This window comes from Rhizopus microsporus, assembly GCF_002708625.1.
Source record: "Rhizopus microsporus ATCC 52813 unplaced genomic scaffold scaffold_9, whole genome shotgun sequence".
Taxonomy (NCBI): Eukaryota; Fungi; Mucoromycota; class Mucoromycetes; order Mucorales; family Rhizopodaceae; genus Rhizopus; species Rhizopus microsporus.
The window spans coordinates 309587-325945 of record NW_019671924.1 but is presented as its reverse complement, the minus strand read 5'-3'; the positions used below and the strand labels follow the sequence as shown (position 1 = coordinate 325945).

Genomic DNA, 16359 nt, shown 5'->3' with positions numbered 1-16359 from the left:
TTTTTTTTTTTTTTTTTTGTAATCAATTCCTCTCTTTTCTTTAATACAATTTGTCTCCCCTTTCTTCTTTAGATCTTGATCTTTTTCACATTTAGTCCCCATGTGTTTTCTCTCTTAAATATATCATTTTGTCAATCACAATTGAAATATCGCGCTTCCAATCCTCTTATTGAATCGCCTTGAGTTCCCTTATTTCCTTGTCTTTGTTCAAACACTGTGTTACATTTTGCTACTTTGGCCTGAGCCTCCTTCCCCAATGGCTATAGCTTACTGCGCCGACGATTATCAAACAGACACGAACTGGTCTATAGTCATGCTGTGCTCTAGATAGGTAATATACACTCTTATTTTTTTAGTTTTATATAACCTCCTCATTCGTTTGGCCCTCTTTCTTCTTTACATCTTGTCTCTTTTGTCATGCGTGTCTTTCCCATGTCGTTTGCTGATGTGTATTTTGGTCATTGTCACGTGCAAAGCTTAATAAGAATGAGCGTCATTCCATGACTGACTCTAATCACTTTGTTGTCAACTATTTAAAGAGAGAAACATGCTGCCAATGACGACAAATAAAGGAAGGAGAGTAGAGCTATGGGAAATTTTATGCGCTTTCTTTGTTTGGTAAAGATATAAAAAATAGAGGTCACTTTTTCATAAAAAAAAGAGGACATGTATCAGAAAGGTAGCTCTTGATATTTCATTGTATTTTAGATATTTGACAAGGGGGATGTCATGTTACTATGAGCAAGATAGTATTAAAAAAACACTACATTTCTTAGTACTTGGTTGCGCCACCACTAGCGTGTTTCAATAGGTCCGACCCGTAGGTAGCTCATGATTCTGTACTACCACCTGTGCTTATTTGTGTCATGTTCAATTGATATTGATCAACACCCTGAAGCTTCTTTTCAGTTATTGGTGTATCTGATAAGCTTAAAGTACATTTCTAATAGCTCCCCTTTTCAGACTTGATTATCATTTTATCCCACTGTCAAAAGAATGAGAAAAAAAAAGAGCCAGTTCATGGTTCATGGCAATGTTACGTTGGCTAATACTATTTTTTTATTTTTTTATTTTTTTTTTTTTAAAAAAAAACAAGACAAAAAAATAACAGAGTTACGATGTTTACTTGTTTTCCTTTTAGTGAGGTTAAGTGAAGACAAGAAAAACAAGGAGTAGAGCGATAAGGTGAGATCAGAAAAGTAACTCCGGTGCACTCTCAGGGAAGCTTATCATTGTAAAAACGGAAGAGTAAGTTGATTTAGACCCTATCGTACAAGGTAAGCATCGTTAGGATCACTTGTCACTCTTTAAAAAGTGACAAGATACAGGTTTAGCCATGGATTTATCATTTCCATGGCTCTTGCAATATTGGATGACAGAAGCTTTGAATTCTTTAAAAAACAGAGTTTACAAACAATAATGGAAGAAAGTATATCTTATGGAAGGTTTTAAAGATTTTCTTGTAGATAAAGTATAATCTAAAATACGATTGAAACATTTGAATAAGGCAAGAAAATGTTGCAAAGGGCTAAAAAGCATAAAGTCGGCCTATAATAGTAATATTTATATTTTATTTAACAAATACAAGTAAAAATTGTTACATTAGACCGAGATACAACATGCTAAAGTGATATCTTTGCATTAATTAGTAAGAATTATGTCAAATAATCTAAAAAAAAGTAGCATTGTGTGAGTTTTAAAATAAGGAAAACAGTGATGTAAAATTTATGCTAAAGTGGATGATAACGTCTAAAGTATCTTTATAGAATCGCACTCTTTTACTCGTGATTAAAATTAGATTTGCTTGTAATAATTGTCATTTATGCAAAGTATGAATTCATTGAAAGCCATTCATATAATCTTAGATACAATCTTGTAGCTTTTTTTTTCTTTTTTTTTTTTATTTATAAAAGAAGAAAATACTTCTTCTATTTTACTCGTCAACCTTTCTCGTGTTGGTCCATTCAATGGGTCGTAACTACAAAGATGAAAACCAAACAAGGCTCTATTTTGCAAGAAAAGATAGAAATGACATGATTTTTTTTTTAGAATGGGTTACTATAAAGTTTCTTTCAAGTAAATCCTATCTGTTCCAAGTTCGTTATTGATTAAAAGACATAATACGTATATCATTTAGTGTTGCATTAACTTGACGCACATCTTCCAAGTGTTTATTAAAGAGAAAATATATAAATATATATCCTGTCATTAGCTTGCTATAATCAAGACTCGGGATGCTAAATAAGGCTACTGACAACATGGTATATATATAAAAGCACATTTTTCTCCTTTTCACCTTGCTTTCTGCTCAGAGTTGGTTAAGCCTTTGGGCTCACTCGTTTTCTTACTACTATCGATCATACCTTCTATTGAAAAGACTTTTTCAATAGAACAATAAAAGTCTCTACTTTAAAAAACTGTACTTTTGATTTTTTTTTTTTTTATTAAATAATGTATTGAGAAACAAGATGTTATTCTCCACTAAAATTCAGTATAATTCACATTTGTTCTTTTTATGCATTTTATTTAAATAAACTATGTAACACGTAATATTTGCAATACATTTTTTTTGTTTAAAAGAATCCCTTAACGTCTATTCTTCTTTTTAATGGGTGCTTCGGCAAATTCACCTTTTCTTTTCGCTCTTCGTTCATCAGCTATAAAAAGACAATGAGTCATGTATCACATTTTTGTATTTGTATTTTTACCTCTTCGAGCATTTTCTTCTAATTCATCCCAGTCTTCACCTGAGTCTGTCAATTCTTCCTCTTCTTCTGATTCTTCAGAGGCATAAGAATCTACTTCACTTTCTTCATCGCTAGAACTTTCTTCAAATTCATCTTCTTCCAATTCAAATTCACTGCCGCTTTCTGATTCTTGTCCTGAACCTTCATCATCACTACCGCTGCCCAGGAACGAAGACCAACCGCCGTTTCTGAAGAACTCGGCGGGATCGTCATTGATGGTCTTCATGATCATGCTCCAGTTCAAATTGACCGAACCTTCGGTAAATGCCACCTCGACGGAGTCCAGCCAGTCTTTCACATTATCCAATTGTGACATGGGAATCGTGTTAATATGTACAGGTGCTCTGTTAAAGTCCTTAAAGATAAAGACCATATCAAAATTCTTTAGTCCAAACTGGACACGTTCAAGATGGACAAGTTCAACTTCACTTAGGGTAATACAAAGGAAAGGTGGGTCGGACAAATGGACAAGACAGTCGGTCGTAGGTTGTAGCAGCACATTGGACCTGAACGGCACACCTTGGAATCCAAGTTCTCTGAATGGAACATCGAGTTCAATCGCTCCATCGCTCGCTTCGGCAATCTTTTCTGCAAATTGCTTAAATTCTCTGTTCAGCTGTGCTCTGCGGCGACGTTCCTCTTGTTCAGATTCAATTTCATCTTCATCGCCATACATGTGACGACGTCGCTTGTTTCCAGTTTCGTCATATTGGATATCAGAAGCTTCACGGTAGAATTGTATGTCCTTTGTCTTCTTTTTACCAATCAAAATAGGATTCTTGAAGTGGATATGGATCAAGACGAGTAGTTCATTGTCACATGGCTGGAAAAATAAATGCTTGATGTTGCTAAAGAGGACATTGAAGGAAGAGTCTGATCGAATCGACTGGTACTTTAAACCGTTTTGGTGAATTTCAAGCTCACCAGGCAATCGCTTGGATTCTGTCAAAGGACGGACGTAGACATCGGACAAACGGAGAGGTTTACGACCTTTGACCAGATTCAATGTGCCTTGTTCGACAACATCAGCCATCTCACGACGTTCGGCTTCCTTTTTGGTAGCTTCTTTCTTCATATCCATAATAGCCTTATAGATCTCACCCATACGATGTGTATCTGCACTTCTAAACGTCAAGGCACGTACGAAGGTGGCATTGATATCATCAAATGAAAAATCTTCCTTCTTACTTCCTGCTTGGCCAGGAGTCAAGAAATTGAGACGCAGCATCACAAAATCTCCTTCGTCACTCTTGCTTGCGTTCTTTAGTGTAGAAATATGGAAGGGAACTGCCATACCATAGATCGGCAAAATGATAGAATCGTGCTTTCGATCCACAGAAATTTTGAGGCCCTTTGCGTCTCTTGGTAATTTGGCGTCGGATCGATAACTTTCAAATCGACGAAACAAGGGCTTTTCCTCACCATTATCACCTCCAGAGGATTCGGAATATTTGGCTAGACCTTCTGCTAGCTTTTGAGCAAACAGTTGTTTTTGGTGCTCTTTTCTCTTCTGCTCCTTGGATTCGTCTTCCTGATCTTCGCTTCGGAACTTGCTACGAAGAATGGCGGATTTGGCGATGGACGATTCACGCTTGGAAGGAGCCGAGGTAGATGCAGCCTTTTCTACCTTTTCGCTTTCTTTCTCCTTATCTTCGCTTTCATCAAAAAAGTAGGAAATCTTGTTGAGCTTTTTACTGCAGTCAGCTGTCAGTACTACGGGCGCTTCATTTGTCACACGAACGGTATCGACCAACATGAGAGCGTAGGTCTTACCACGGTCATCCTTTGCCTTGGGATTAACAAGATCAGAGAATCCGACTTGAACATTAATGATCATTCCGTTCTTCAATTCACGGTTGTTTTTGGCGTTCAGTACATAATTTGCTTCACGGAATTCAATACCCATGCCAAATCCAACGTTTTTGGTAAAGTTCTTTTCAAGATCGGGGCGCTTGGCTCGAACGAGAGAAATAGCGCGTTGATAGATATCCTTAATCTTGACACCATCACGGATAGAATCCAAGACTTTGTTTTGAACTTCAAGTAAAAATTCATAGTTCTTTTCTTGTACTTTAGTAGGGTCAATGAGGAACGTACGACCAATGTTGGAACAATAAAATTTGTAACGCAGACCGAGACTGCAAATGATGACACCGGGATAAAGCTTTTCGTTATTCGATGCTGCGGATGATCTCAAGTCGAATTTTCCACCGCTCTGAATAATGGGTGTATAGCACCAATCCAAATCCTTATCGTTATCAACCTATTTCAAACCATAAGTCTTAATCATGATTTTACTCTCTATCTCTTACTTCTGGTGGAAGTTTAATACGAGACAGCATATTTGGATCTTCCAATACTTCCTCCGTATTGTTGCTTAACTTTTCATGAGTTATTGGCTTTTCCTCGTCAATCAAAGTAGACATTTCAGGAACAAAATAATACTGCATCACATTTGAGCTGACCTTTGCTGCTGTTCTGACGTTTCTCTATACTACATTTAGATGGCAAAAAAATCAAACGAAATGTACGTACCACTTCCTCTTCATCCTTTTCAGCCAAACAAACACCAATCGCAGTTGATATATCAATTTCTTCATAGTTTTTCTTAAACGTCTCACATGCTTTCTTCCACTCTTCAATATTCTTGCCACTGAATTTATCTTTTACGACTACGCCAACTCGTTTCTTTACAATATAAGACAATCATATATCAAGAGAATAGCTTTACTAAAAACTTACATTGTTTAAATCTTCAATGACTGATTTATATAATTCAATATTTTCTTCCAAGTTCTTTCCACGACGAATCACATTGACAGGTATTTGCTTATCGCCTTGTTTAACAGTTTCAATAGCATCTGCCTTTTTATGACTACAGACGACTGTTACTTGGTTTGGTTTGATGATCCAAAGTGTTTGGAAGAAAGGATGACCTAGCAACCATGTCTAACAGGGAATTAGATGCGAAATATAAAAGAAGCTTTTTTTTTTTAATTTACTTGAAGCGCAATAGATTTTCTATATGGATTTTCAAAATCATCGTCTCCAATGACGAGTGCAATAGCGTCAACATTTTGAAATGATTCAGTATCCGTCTATTTTAGGGTTAGATTGATTCATGTGTTTGTTTTTGTATTGTTTACCTTCCACTTGGAAGCTAAATATCTTAATCTTCGATGAAATCGTTTGTAGTCTAATTGGACCGACATGTCTGATTTTATTATAAAAGAAAAAAAAAAAAAAAAAAGAGGAAGAAAGGGAAAGCCCGCGTTTAAGCTAATTTTAAAAAAAAAACAAGTCATAGCACAGCATAGAAACACACACGCACGCGTCGCGCCTTTTTCTTTTTTCGTTTATTTAAACTGCGCATTGTCGTGAATTAAACAAACACTCCACCACATACACATCTTCGCCCTAAACTTTGATACCATGAAGCAGAAGAAGAAGGATCCAAGAGATCAGAGTCGGTATGAACAGGTAATATATGTTGATGACATCTATAATAATAATAAGCAAAAGCAAAAGAAAAATACAAGATATCCATACCGAATACATAAGTGCGTCTTTACATTGTCTCCAAGGGGTCTTTTACGAATGGGATCGTATTTAGCAAGTATCTCTTTTTCAATATAAATACATGGTTTGACACATTTATCTTTATATTTTAAAGATACTTGTTGAAGTTTAGGTATTGAATAGCCTTGTAAAGTAGATGTCAAGAGTAGAGACCATCTATTACTGACTATAAAATATGGTTTATATACATTGTTGAGCTATACATCTATGCATACCTTTTGTATTTGCTTCAAGATGACTCAAATCATTTAATAAATCAACAACTTGACTAATTACAACCGGTGGCTCCTTTTGTAGATTATCAGTGTACTGCTGTAGTAATGCCTGTGATTCGGGCAGATGGTCTAGTTGGTAAGTAGCACTGCTTGCAAAAGTTATAAAGTGTGGAATGAATGTCAATATCTTCATCAGGTAGTCTCTAGATTCTTGATGCAAGAATAATACGGCATGTACTGGCTTTTGATGAATCATTTCCTCTAATAAAAAGATAAGAAAACAATCTATATATCTTTCAAACAAAACTTACCTGATATCGGATGTTTTTCTGAGTGAAGTAGAATATTCCATTCATGTAGAATCCATTTGAGAAAATCAAATATCCAGGTTGTTAATATCACAAGTGACCAAAGACTATTGGGATCAAATTCCAAATAAACACTTGTTTCTTTGCTCAATGCCTTTTCTATATCCTCATAGCTTGACATACAACTGGCAATGAAACTATCGAGTATGATCGGTAACTGAACTGCTCTGGACAGGTTGGTACTCTGAACATGTTTTGTTGGAAATTCGTTAAAGGTGGCCAGTGCTAATCCGTAACCCTTTTGCAATGCACCCAAATTCCACTCTTCATCGCCTTCATGGTGCTGTTCATACATCCTCAAGACATCTTGCATGATCTCTAATGATATGTCTGTTTTTGATACTTTGCTTATTCTTACTACTTCTGATATTAAATCTGTACTGTCTGTGTTGTTCAATAAACATTGAACCAATTTGAGACTTTGATACTTTACTATATACTGAACATAAGAGCCCCTTTTTGCTACTCATATAGCTTTCATTTACCTTGCTGTTCGTTCAACGTGTCATCTGTTATTCTTGCTACACCCATTTTACCTGATCCATACATATATACTATATGCGTCTCATTGATCGAAAAGACAATGTCACTGATAGTATCTTTTTTGGGTTGAACAACACACCAGAATCGAGGGTCAAAGGAAGGCGTCTCATTGCTTTTTAATAATCCATGACTTGATATTTCTAAATGTATACTTCCATCTGATAACCCCACTACTAGATTTCCATCCTGTGTACACTTTAAGCATGTAATAAACTCGGCATCTATCGGTATCTCTGATGTCAAAGAGAGCGTCTACAGCAAATAAGTGGTGATGTTTTGTATATTAAAAGTAAACTTACGGCATGTTTAGCTGAGATGGTGCCAATGCTTAAGTTCAGAGATTGATCCATTGTGCTCAACTCCCAGTGCTGAATATATGATTTAAATGTTTGATCCGACTTTTCTATTGCGTATATTTAGTATATACCTTTCCAATGTGTTATCTATCAATCCTACCTCCTAAGCCCAAATAGAGCTCTAGATTGACTCCTGACTTAAAGACCATTTGAGTAACATGAGCCTTTTGCAAAAGACAAATGTTCGCTACTTGTTTTCTTCTGATCGCTCCCTTCTTGTCTACGGTTGGAAACTTGATGTCGAGTGAATACAGTTGTATTTCCTTTGTTTGACAAGACACAGAGTGTGTTGCAAGATAGATGGTGTTATTGATGGACGTTATAGCCGCGTGTGATATACGTTGCCAATCGTCAATGCCAGAAAGGGACATACTGTAACAACTCGTGTCGGATCGTCTAATGTCGCGCCTTCCTGTACTTGGGAGATGTGCACTAAAACTTGAAAAGATGGCACCATTGCGTTGATAATGAACTGTGATCTCTCCATGTACTGTTATTGTGATGAATCCAAGGTGGCCAAATGGATTCTTTAAGCAATTCTTGGATTCGCGTATGAATTTGTCTTGTTCAGAAACGTACTACATTTTTTGAATAAGAATATTTTCAAAAAGTACGTTATTGTTCTACCTCACGTTCAGCATCTAACCAGTGGAATGCAGCTAAAGGTTGTTTCAAGTGAGTATTGTAGAGTAATTTCCATTTGTCAACTGGTCCCTGTTTTTGTAATGATGAGATACTTGTAGTAAATTACAAAATATATTTACTTGAATTTGCCATAAAGCCAATTGTCCAGTCTCATCAATAGACGCAAACGTGTTTCCCTTTTTATTCCACTGCAAATGAGTAATTGCATATTGCTTGTGAAAGTTTTCTATTAATTCAATACGCCTCTTTTGAATCAATGCATAATTGTACAAGTTGCCTGTGATCCAATTGACTTGACTTGGTATTGGCTCACTTGGCACTGATACGAGAATATTTTGTTTTGATATAGATAATGCCTGTGGCGCTTGCTTGAAGGTGAGTGATGAAAAAATAAAGGCATCAGAGTATTTGGCTGTCTTGTCTGTCTTTTGTCTCTTCACCAGTTGAACCATATCTAAAAAAAAAAAAATATGAAAGAGAGAGAGGCTATTTTTAAATCTCTTGTGAAACAGTCCCCCCGTCTTTTAGGAAAAAAAAAAAAAAAAGGAAATCAAAAGAAGCCCTTTTTTTCTTTTACATATTTTTTTTTTTTTTTTTTTTTTAACTATTGTTTACTATTAATGACTACTAACGCATTACATATGCAAATATCTCCTGGTTCAAACTTTGCAGATGCCTTTTGGGTATATATATATATATATTGTTTATTTAACATAAACTAACATGCTATATAGGACGACAATTTTAAAGGTGTTGATATTATATTCAATCGTCTAAAAAGGTCAAAGGAGACTTGTGAAGAAATAAAACGACTATATGAGTCAAGGTTTACATTTCAACTAAACAAAAAAAAAAGGAGCTTTTTATTTATATTGTGCCTTTAGAGCTCAAATTGAACAAGAATATGGTGAAAGACTTTTAAAGCTTGCAGCAACATCTAGAGTTGGAGAACATGAAGAAGGCAGCTTTGCAGAGACACTATCTCGTATTCCTTCAACATTGGAAACAACAGGTCGAGCCCATATTGACTTGGCTCAGCAACTGAGAGATCATCTTGAAATACCGCTGGACGGGTTTCTTAAGGAACAACGAGATATACGCAAATCGGTAGGATTGATCAAACAAAAGACTTATAAATTAATCCCTTCTTTTGTATCCTATAGCAACACACGCAAATTGAAAATTTAAGACAATTGAAAAATTTACATGAAGCCGAGGTTGCACGAGTAAGTGGATCAGTTTAACATGATGTCTGCAGTACTTAAAGTATATAGGCAAGAGAATACTATTCTAATGAAAGCATAAAGTTGATGTCACTCGAAAAGCATTTTACAGTCGAAGTAAGTACTTGGATTCATCTTGATCTGTCTCTTGTCTCACCTCCCCCTTCCTTAGATGGAAAAAGAGATTGAGGAGCAAAGAAAATTGGTGACTATTGCTGGTAAAATAATAATAAAAAGGAAAGAAAATACGTGTTGTAACTATTAAAACAGAACAGGTGTATAGAAGAGCAGTTGATAACCTAAATGCTGTGAACGAAAGATGGATTTGTGATTGGAAGCATAGTGCTGATATACATCAAGAGATGGAAGTCAAAAGAATTACTTATTTAAGAAGCACCCTTTGGACGTAAATAATACATCAAAGCCACTTGGGCATTGAATAACAAGTTTATAAATAGATTTGCCAACATGTTGACAAGTACATTCAATATTGATGAAGAAGTAAGCAACTTGTGTATATTAAAAGGGAGATATTTATTCATATAAAAACAGTGTTGTGATAGAATACGTGCTGCTTTAGAAATCACCGATGTTCAAAAGGACATCACTGATTTTGTTCAATGCCACAGAACTGGATCAAAGCTTCCATGTGAGTAACTAAAAATAGACTTTTTAGACTCTTTCTTATGTATGATATAGCTCCTATTCCTTATGAATCATTTTATAAACCCGTCAAGCGAGAACTCTATTCACAACAACCATCCAAGGAATCACTCACTCACAGCGTTACTGTATTAACAAACCCTGACGAGGAATTAAAATCAGTCGATCATCAGCTTCAGCAATTAGAACAACTGCAGACGCCAAGACTTGAACCTGCAAATGACCTGCCACTAACAGGTGCCACTGTATCGACACATAGTCATGTCAGTAGTGCAATGAAAGAAGTAGAGCAGATGCTGAATCAGACCAATGATAGCTCAAGCACCCATCTTGATAACTATAACTTGGCCGTGCATGAATCAACCGATAGATTTTCAGCTGATATCTGCAATGCATTGGGAATAAAAGAAACTCAGGACGCTACATCAAAAAACGACACCGTATCACCTTCACCAAGCCAAAGATCAAAAGAAAACGGTATAAAATACAAACCTATGCCAAACCCAAGCTTCACCAGCATACAATCAGAACACATCGAGACTGAAGAAAGACCAGTGAGCGAGACACAATCTGAAAGCAACAAACCTGAAATTCAGCCTGAACCCAAAAAGGAAGATGACGACGACGATGATAAGGAAATAGAGGAATACCAGAGTCGAATGCCTAGACCTCCACCCAAAGACGAAAAATGGGTTATTTCTTCCATTCGCAGACCACAGCAGGTGCCCATCAAGACACCCAATCATGAAGAGATTCCCAGATCCAACACAGAAAATCTTTCCCACCAAGCATCACCAGCAGAAGATAAGAAAGGACATCAACCCAAGGTTCACAAACCTGTTGTCCCTCTTACCATCGAAATCCCAAACCCCGTTAATCCTACCAAACTTCCTCAATTGGCCGCACATCAAGTCATTGAAGACGCCAGACGTCACTCTCAAATGTCTCCTGCCACCATCGAGATGAACCGCCAACAGAATAGAGATGACAACGGAGGTATCCGTCCTGCACCATGGCAGGATAGTGGTATCATGCATCCTGACGACAAGAAAGGCTATATGCCCAACATGAATGGACAGTACCCACCTCCTAATGGATACCACGCCTATCATCCACCTGAACATATCAATAGTCATCCTCGTGGCTCTTCTCTTGCCATACTTCCCAACCATCAAGATTTCCTCCCTCCTCAGCATGCGGCTTACCCAGAGGAAGAGGCCAATAAGAAACGTTCATCCAAAAGCAAGGCGGAAGCCACTGGCAAATCAGGAAAGGAGTCAAAGGGAGCTGGAAGATTTTCGCTCTTCTTTACGGGCAATAAAAAGGACAAGAAAAAGGAAAAGGAAAACCAACAACAACAACAACAACAGATTCAACCTTATATGCTAGATCATCAACAACGACCACAGAGTCATTATCAAACGCTAACAAAGGAACCTGTAGAAAAGGACGTGTTTTATAATCCTCCTGTTTCTGCGCCTATGCCTCCTACAGCCATCAATGGTTCTCATAAATTTATCTGCTATGTGAAGGCACAGTGGCCATTTGAAGCAACGGTAAATACATTTGTATATATGTAAAACATTTAACTTACCAAAATGATAGATTGAAGGTGAAATGTCATTTAGTCAAGATGAAGTGTTGGGTATTCTTCATAAGCAATCAGATGGTTGGTGGCAAGCAGAACGTTTAACAGGTGAAGCGGCCGGACAGAGAGGACTTGTGCCTGGAAATTACATGGTTGATGCTCCTCATTAAAAAAAAGACTTGTATTATATATATACCATATTCTTACTTCTTTATACAGCGTGGTGTTATTATAAAATATTATACATTAGATCTTTTTATTAAGTAAGAGAAAAAAGAGAGGTGGATTTACAGAATTCCCTATAGTTACGCTGTTCAGTATCTCCCAAATTGTATTTTATGTATATACTTGCCTGTGAATAGTATTGAAAGGTATCATATAGTCGGGTAAACACGTTACAGCAACTGCTCATGATCAGCTTGTCAACAAGCTCCTCTGCTTGAGGTTCTGTCAATTGTAATTGAAATCTATCTCTTAGCTGTGCCACCGTAAGATCTCCATTTTGGAAACAAGGTAGTTTAGAATCTTTGCACATCATTTCTGTAAGCAGCAGAATGTTTTCACTGTGCTTACGAACCGCCAAAAACGCTGCCTTCATCAGCGCTTTGTATTCAGCGAATTTCTCACCATGGATACCGCCCAAGATATCGATATATTCCTGCGGTAATTTGAATGGCGCCATTTCAAATCCAACAGAGCCAGGAGAGTTGGATAACATAAATCCGAAATCAATATCTATAAGGGTGTCAATGCGTTTATAACTACACAGAATCCTCACTTACGTATCAAATGACCAGCGTCATCAATTAATAAATTACCGTTATGTCTATCCTTGATTTGTAGTAGGTAACAAGCAATTGAATATCCTGCTAAACTTCTCATAAACGCGTCCTGCGCTTTTATGAACTCGTCCGAATCGGGTGGTCCCCATGACTATATAAAATTAATTAATAGGCCCTGCATTCGTATAACATTTGCTCTAGAGTACCCTTTCAAAGTAATCATATAGCGTAAACACCGCACCCTTTTCGTTCCACCCTCTTGTATATGCCTCCTTCTTGATAGAATGGATAGATACCGTATTGCGTAAAGTTTCAATTAAGCCAGAGTTGTCCGAAGTGACCAAGATTCTAAAGCTAAAATAGCCAAAAAAGAAAGATTAGTTTGTCTATTCATGTACGCAATTTTATCCTTACTATTTCACCCAGACATTGACACCGGTATCTTCCCAAATGCGTTGCATCTCACGTATCAGTTGGATAGCAAATTGTTCCTGTCGAAGATCCGTTCCGTTTTTCACAATGACAGATATAAGTCGCCAATTCGGTAAATGACCATAAGGTGAAGACGCACGTAGACGTTCCTTTTTGGCTTCCCAATTTTCAGACAGCACAGCAGCTTTTTTTTTTAAAAAAAAAAATGAGTTACATGCATATGACAGCGGACACACTTACCACTTGGATCCTCCTTATTGACAACCCAGGCAACACGCTGCTCATCTTCCAGCATGTCTCCGCCTGCACCTTCTCCTCCTCCTCCACCGATACCACTGCCGACACCCTCCGTCTTCATCTTCTTCATCCTTTGCTCTTCTAAAGCCACCATTTCCTGTATAATCTTTTGTCTGATCTGCTCCGTCCCCTGTCTGAACCTTGGTTTACTGTATCCTATATGACTGATCGCGCCTTGTTGCAGCTGTGCCAACATCACAGCGGCCGTACGCATACGTTCTGCATAATCATCTGCGGACTTCGAGTTACGTCGACTGGTCGAAGGGCTCACGGGAGCCCTTTTCTCGACATGTTGGAACGGATGGTACTCGCCAATATCTGCAGACACGACTTGTTCTTTTACTTTGACCGGCAAGGATGCACGTTTTCGATGTACTGGCTTTTTTAATGATTGTCGTTTACGATAAACCACAGAAGAATAACCATCATCTTCAAAACTCAATTCGTCATCCAGTACTTCTATCATGAGCAGATAAGGAGCCTAAAAAAAAAAAACCATACGTTTTTTGCCGAGTTCAGCACGACGGCATCAGACGGACTGATGCGCACGATACGATGATGATAGGGCTTTTCAGTAGTAGCAGGACACCAAAGAGGGAGACAAATTTCAGCAGGCAAGTTATGGTTCAACAAGGTCAGTTCGGCCTGTAGAGCGCTCATCCGTGCTTCCTTGGGCACAATGACCAGACGTGTGGCAATATCCACCAGGGCCAATAAGAATTGCATTTCTGATCTAAAGTAGTTTGAGCGTAGTAGGATTTTTCGGTTTTCGATGCTCAGTTTGGATAATGTCTTTTGTTCGGATACTTCTTCATCGCTACTACTACTGCTACTATTTTCATGACGACTGTGATCAGAATCATAAGACTCGATGGATGTAGACAGTTTGCTATTTTTGATGTATTTGCGGGATATATCTTCGGATGATGAACAATCCGAGAGGACAGGCGATCGAGGGGCTGTGTTGGTCGGGACCGAGGATTGTCCAAGGGCAGTCAGTTTTGGATCAAACACGGAAAGGCTCTCAAAGTTTTTACTATTACTACTGCTTTTGTCTTCCTGATTAATTTTTAGATTTAACTTTTGCTGAGCTGTTTTGATATATCTTGCTACTGAAAATGCCTTCCCACGATGAAGATCTTCAAGCGAAGGGGAACTTGTGAATGGGTTGAAATGAACATGTTTCTTTTTGGAAACAGATAGGTCCGGATGAGAGGCTGACAGATAAGGTTGGTGGTAGGAAGGCGCGATATCGGAAGCAATCGATCGCTTGGCATGATCTGGTTCACTCTCTGGTCTGATCGTGTTGTCTGTTGTATTTCTTCTCGCGAGTGTCGTCGGTGGATTGGATGTGATGCTCAGTGTTCGGTTCCTTCGACCTTGGGCAATCGCAATCTGTCCTGCAGGTCGTGTCATTAAGGGTTGTCCGATACCTGCCAGCATGGCGCCGATACCCACGATGGCAGGTAATACGTTTTCTTTGACCTTTTGGTTAGGTAAAGGTGGGGCTCTGGATGTGCCATCGTCGTGTTCGTCTGAAAAGACAATGGCTTGACATTTATTCAAGACCCGTTTGCACAACTCGAATGAGCCTCCGGATGGATTGGCAGACAAATCAGAAAGGTATGCTTGTAAATACCAAAGTGACTAAATAATGATGGCGATGATGATCAGAGCTAAAGTTGATAAAGAAACAATAGTTACCATAATCGCCATATGCGTTGATTTTTCACACATGTCTATTATAAAACACTCGAGCGCCACTGATTCTGATGGTTTGGTGATCAAAAGGTGTCTATAAGGTGTAAGCAAAAGTTTCCTAAACTATGGATATACTTACATCAATTGGGGTAAAAAGAACTCGATTTCAGATATGGGGAACTTTTTTAGCTCGGCACAGAGGTAGTGTTGAATACCAACATTATCAGAATATCGAAATAAGTAGGATACGGCTATCCATGAGTTAAAAAACTCGGAAGTAAATAATCGTAACAAGAGTGCATTAGACATTTATATTCTATGTTTAAGCTTAGGTTATGGAACATGAAGAGATCTCTAAATATTACCAGTGTTTGTTTTCTTTATGGTCACTTGAAAGTTCCACTTATAAATCAAGCCCTTATATTTTTGCTTGAATAAAGAGAGAAAAAAAAAAAAAAAAAGAAAAGCAGATGAGTAGATGTAAAGAAAGCAAATATTATAGGATTTGAACCTAAATTTGGACGATTAGAAAAATTGAACTTAAAACTTTGTGTACACACACACCAAAAGTTGTTTGTATCCAATTGCTTAAGCGATCACTTTAGCGGGAGGAATTTTTATCTTTTTTTCCGTTTGAACACTGGTGTAGGGAGCGTTTGAGTTTTGGTTAAAAACAACCAGTCTCTCGTAAGTTGAGCAAGATCTTAAAGTTACACACTGCTGCCAGATCACAGTTCCATAATTTGACTTTTTGGGTTGTATGGCCTATAGTATTACTCAACTATCTTGCAACTTTTCTCCCTTTTTACAATCAAAGGAAATAATAATGAGGTTTTCATACGTATACAACAAAAACCATTCTTTTTTTTCAACATTCGAATACTTATTTTTGATTGGCTCATGGGATTCTAAGTAGGAGCAGATCAATCTCCCATTTTTTATACTATGGACAAACACTAGGGACAGACTCAATCGATGTATTTCAATAGTTACATATCAGCCTCATATAAACGTTAGCCCTCAAACGTTCATCTTTGTCTAAATTCTGTATTTTGCATCAAAAGCTGTACTACAAAAACATCAGCTTTTATGATTCAATCGGCTAGCATTGTGAGCTATTGATAACCAGTGAATAACAATGGCTTGCTGTAATTCTTATAAAAGATGACACTTGTACAAAATACAAGACGATCGGTCTGTGACTGAATCAAGAACGATAG

General features: G+C 37.6%; 5 protein-coding genes across 5 annotated transcripts; 1 reads left to right on the top strand and 4 right to left on the bottom strand.

Annotated features, from left to right (window-relative positions):
• Positions 1–2431: 2431 nt before the first annotated feature.
• Positions 2432–5971, bottom strand: RHIMIDRAFT_308594 (transcription elongation complex subunit). The gene is made up of 7 exons (XM_023614572.1): positions 5894–5971; positions 5750–5845; positions 5490–5696; positions 5283–5435; positions 5060–5236; positions 2709–5010; positions 2432–2657 (listed from the first exon to the last, which is right to left on the bottom strand). Exons 1-7 carry the CDS (start codon positions 5957–5959, stop codon positions 2587–2589), a joined length of 3072 nt encoding a protein of 1023 aa, XP_023465782.1. The 5' UTR covers positions 5960–5971; the 3' UTR covers positions 2432–2586.
• A 43-nt stretch (positions 5972–6014) lies between these two features.
• On the bottom strand, positions 6015–7479 carry RHIMIDRAFT_139748 (uncharacterized protein). Its single transcript, XM_023605674.1, has 5 exons — positions 7395–7479; positions 6853–7348; positions 6542–6802; positions 6297–6492; positions 6015–6247 (listed from the first exon to the last, which is right to left on the bottom strand). Exons 2-5 carry the CDS (start codon positions 7220–7222, stop codon positions 6130–6132), a joined length of 945 nt encoding a protein of 314 aa, XP_023465781.1. The 5' UTR covers positions 7223–7348; positions 7395–7479; the 3' UTR covers positions 6015–6129.
• An 822-nt stretch (positions 7480–8301) lies between these two features.
• RHIMIDRAFT_139730 (uncharacterized protein) lies at positions 8302–8939 on the bottom strand. The gene is made up of 2 exons (XM_023605673.1): positions 8573–8939; positions 8302–8522 (listed from the first exon to the last, which is right to left on the bottom strand). The coding sequence occupies exons 1-2, from the start codon at positions 8903–8905 to the stop codon at positions 8424–8426; spliced, it is 432 nt and encodes a 143-aa protein (XP_023465780.1). The 5' UTR covers positions 8906–8939; the 3' UTR covers positions 8302–8423.
• A 116-nt stretch (positions 8940–9055) lies between these two features.
• On the top strand, positions 9056–12097 carry RHIMIDRAFT_313598 (FCH-domain-containing protein; the record flags this gene model as incomplete). Its single annotated transcript, XM_023614874.1, has 11 exons — positions 9056–9136; positions 9188–9279; positions 9338–9560; positions 9617–9679; positions 9728–9793; positions 9849–9894; positions 9947–10082; positions 10135–10177; positions 10229–10325; positions 10376–11895; positions 11945–12097. The coding sequence occupies exons 1-11, from the start codon at positions 9074–9076 to the stop codon at positions 12095–12097; spliced, it is 2502 nt and encodes an 833-aa protein (XP_023465779.1). The 5' UTR covers positions 9056–9073.
• An 89-nt stretch (positions 12098–12186) lies between these two features.
• Positions 12187–15583, bottom strand: RHIMIDRAFT_313597 (uncharacterized protein; the record flags this gene model as incomplete). Its single annotated transcript, XM_023614873.1, has 9 exons — positions 15505–15583; positions 15279–15455; positions 15143–15233; positions 13940–15085; positions 13382–13919; positions 13124–13325; positions 12916–13063; positions 12710–12860; positions 12187–12662 (listed from the first exon to the last, which is right to left on the bottom strand). Exons 2-9 carry the CDS (start codon positions 15446–15448, stop codon positions 12187–12189), a joined length of 2922 nt encoding a protein of 973 aa, XP_023465778.1. The 5' UTR covers positions 15449–15455; positions 15505–15583.
• Between the last annotated feature and the right edge of the window lie 776 nt (positions 15584–16359).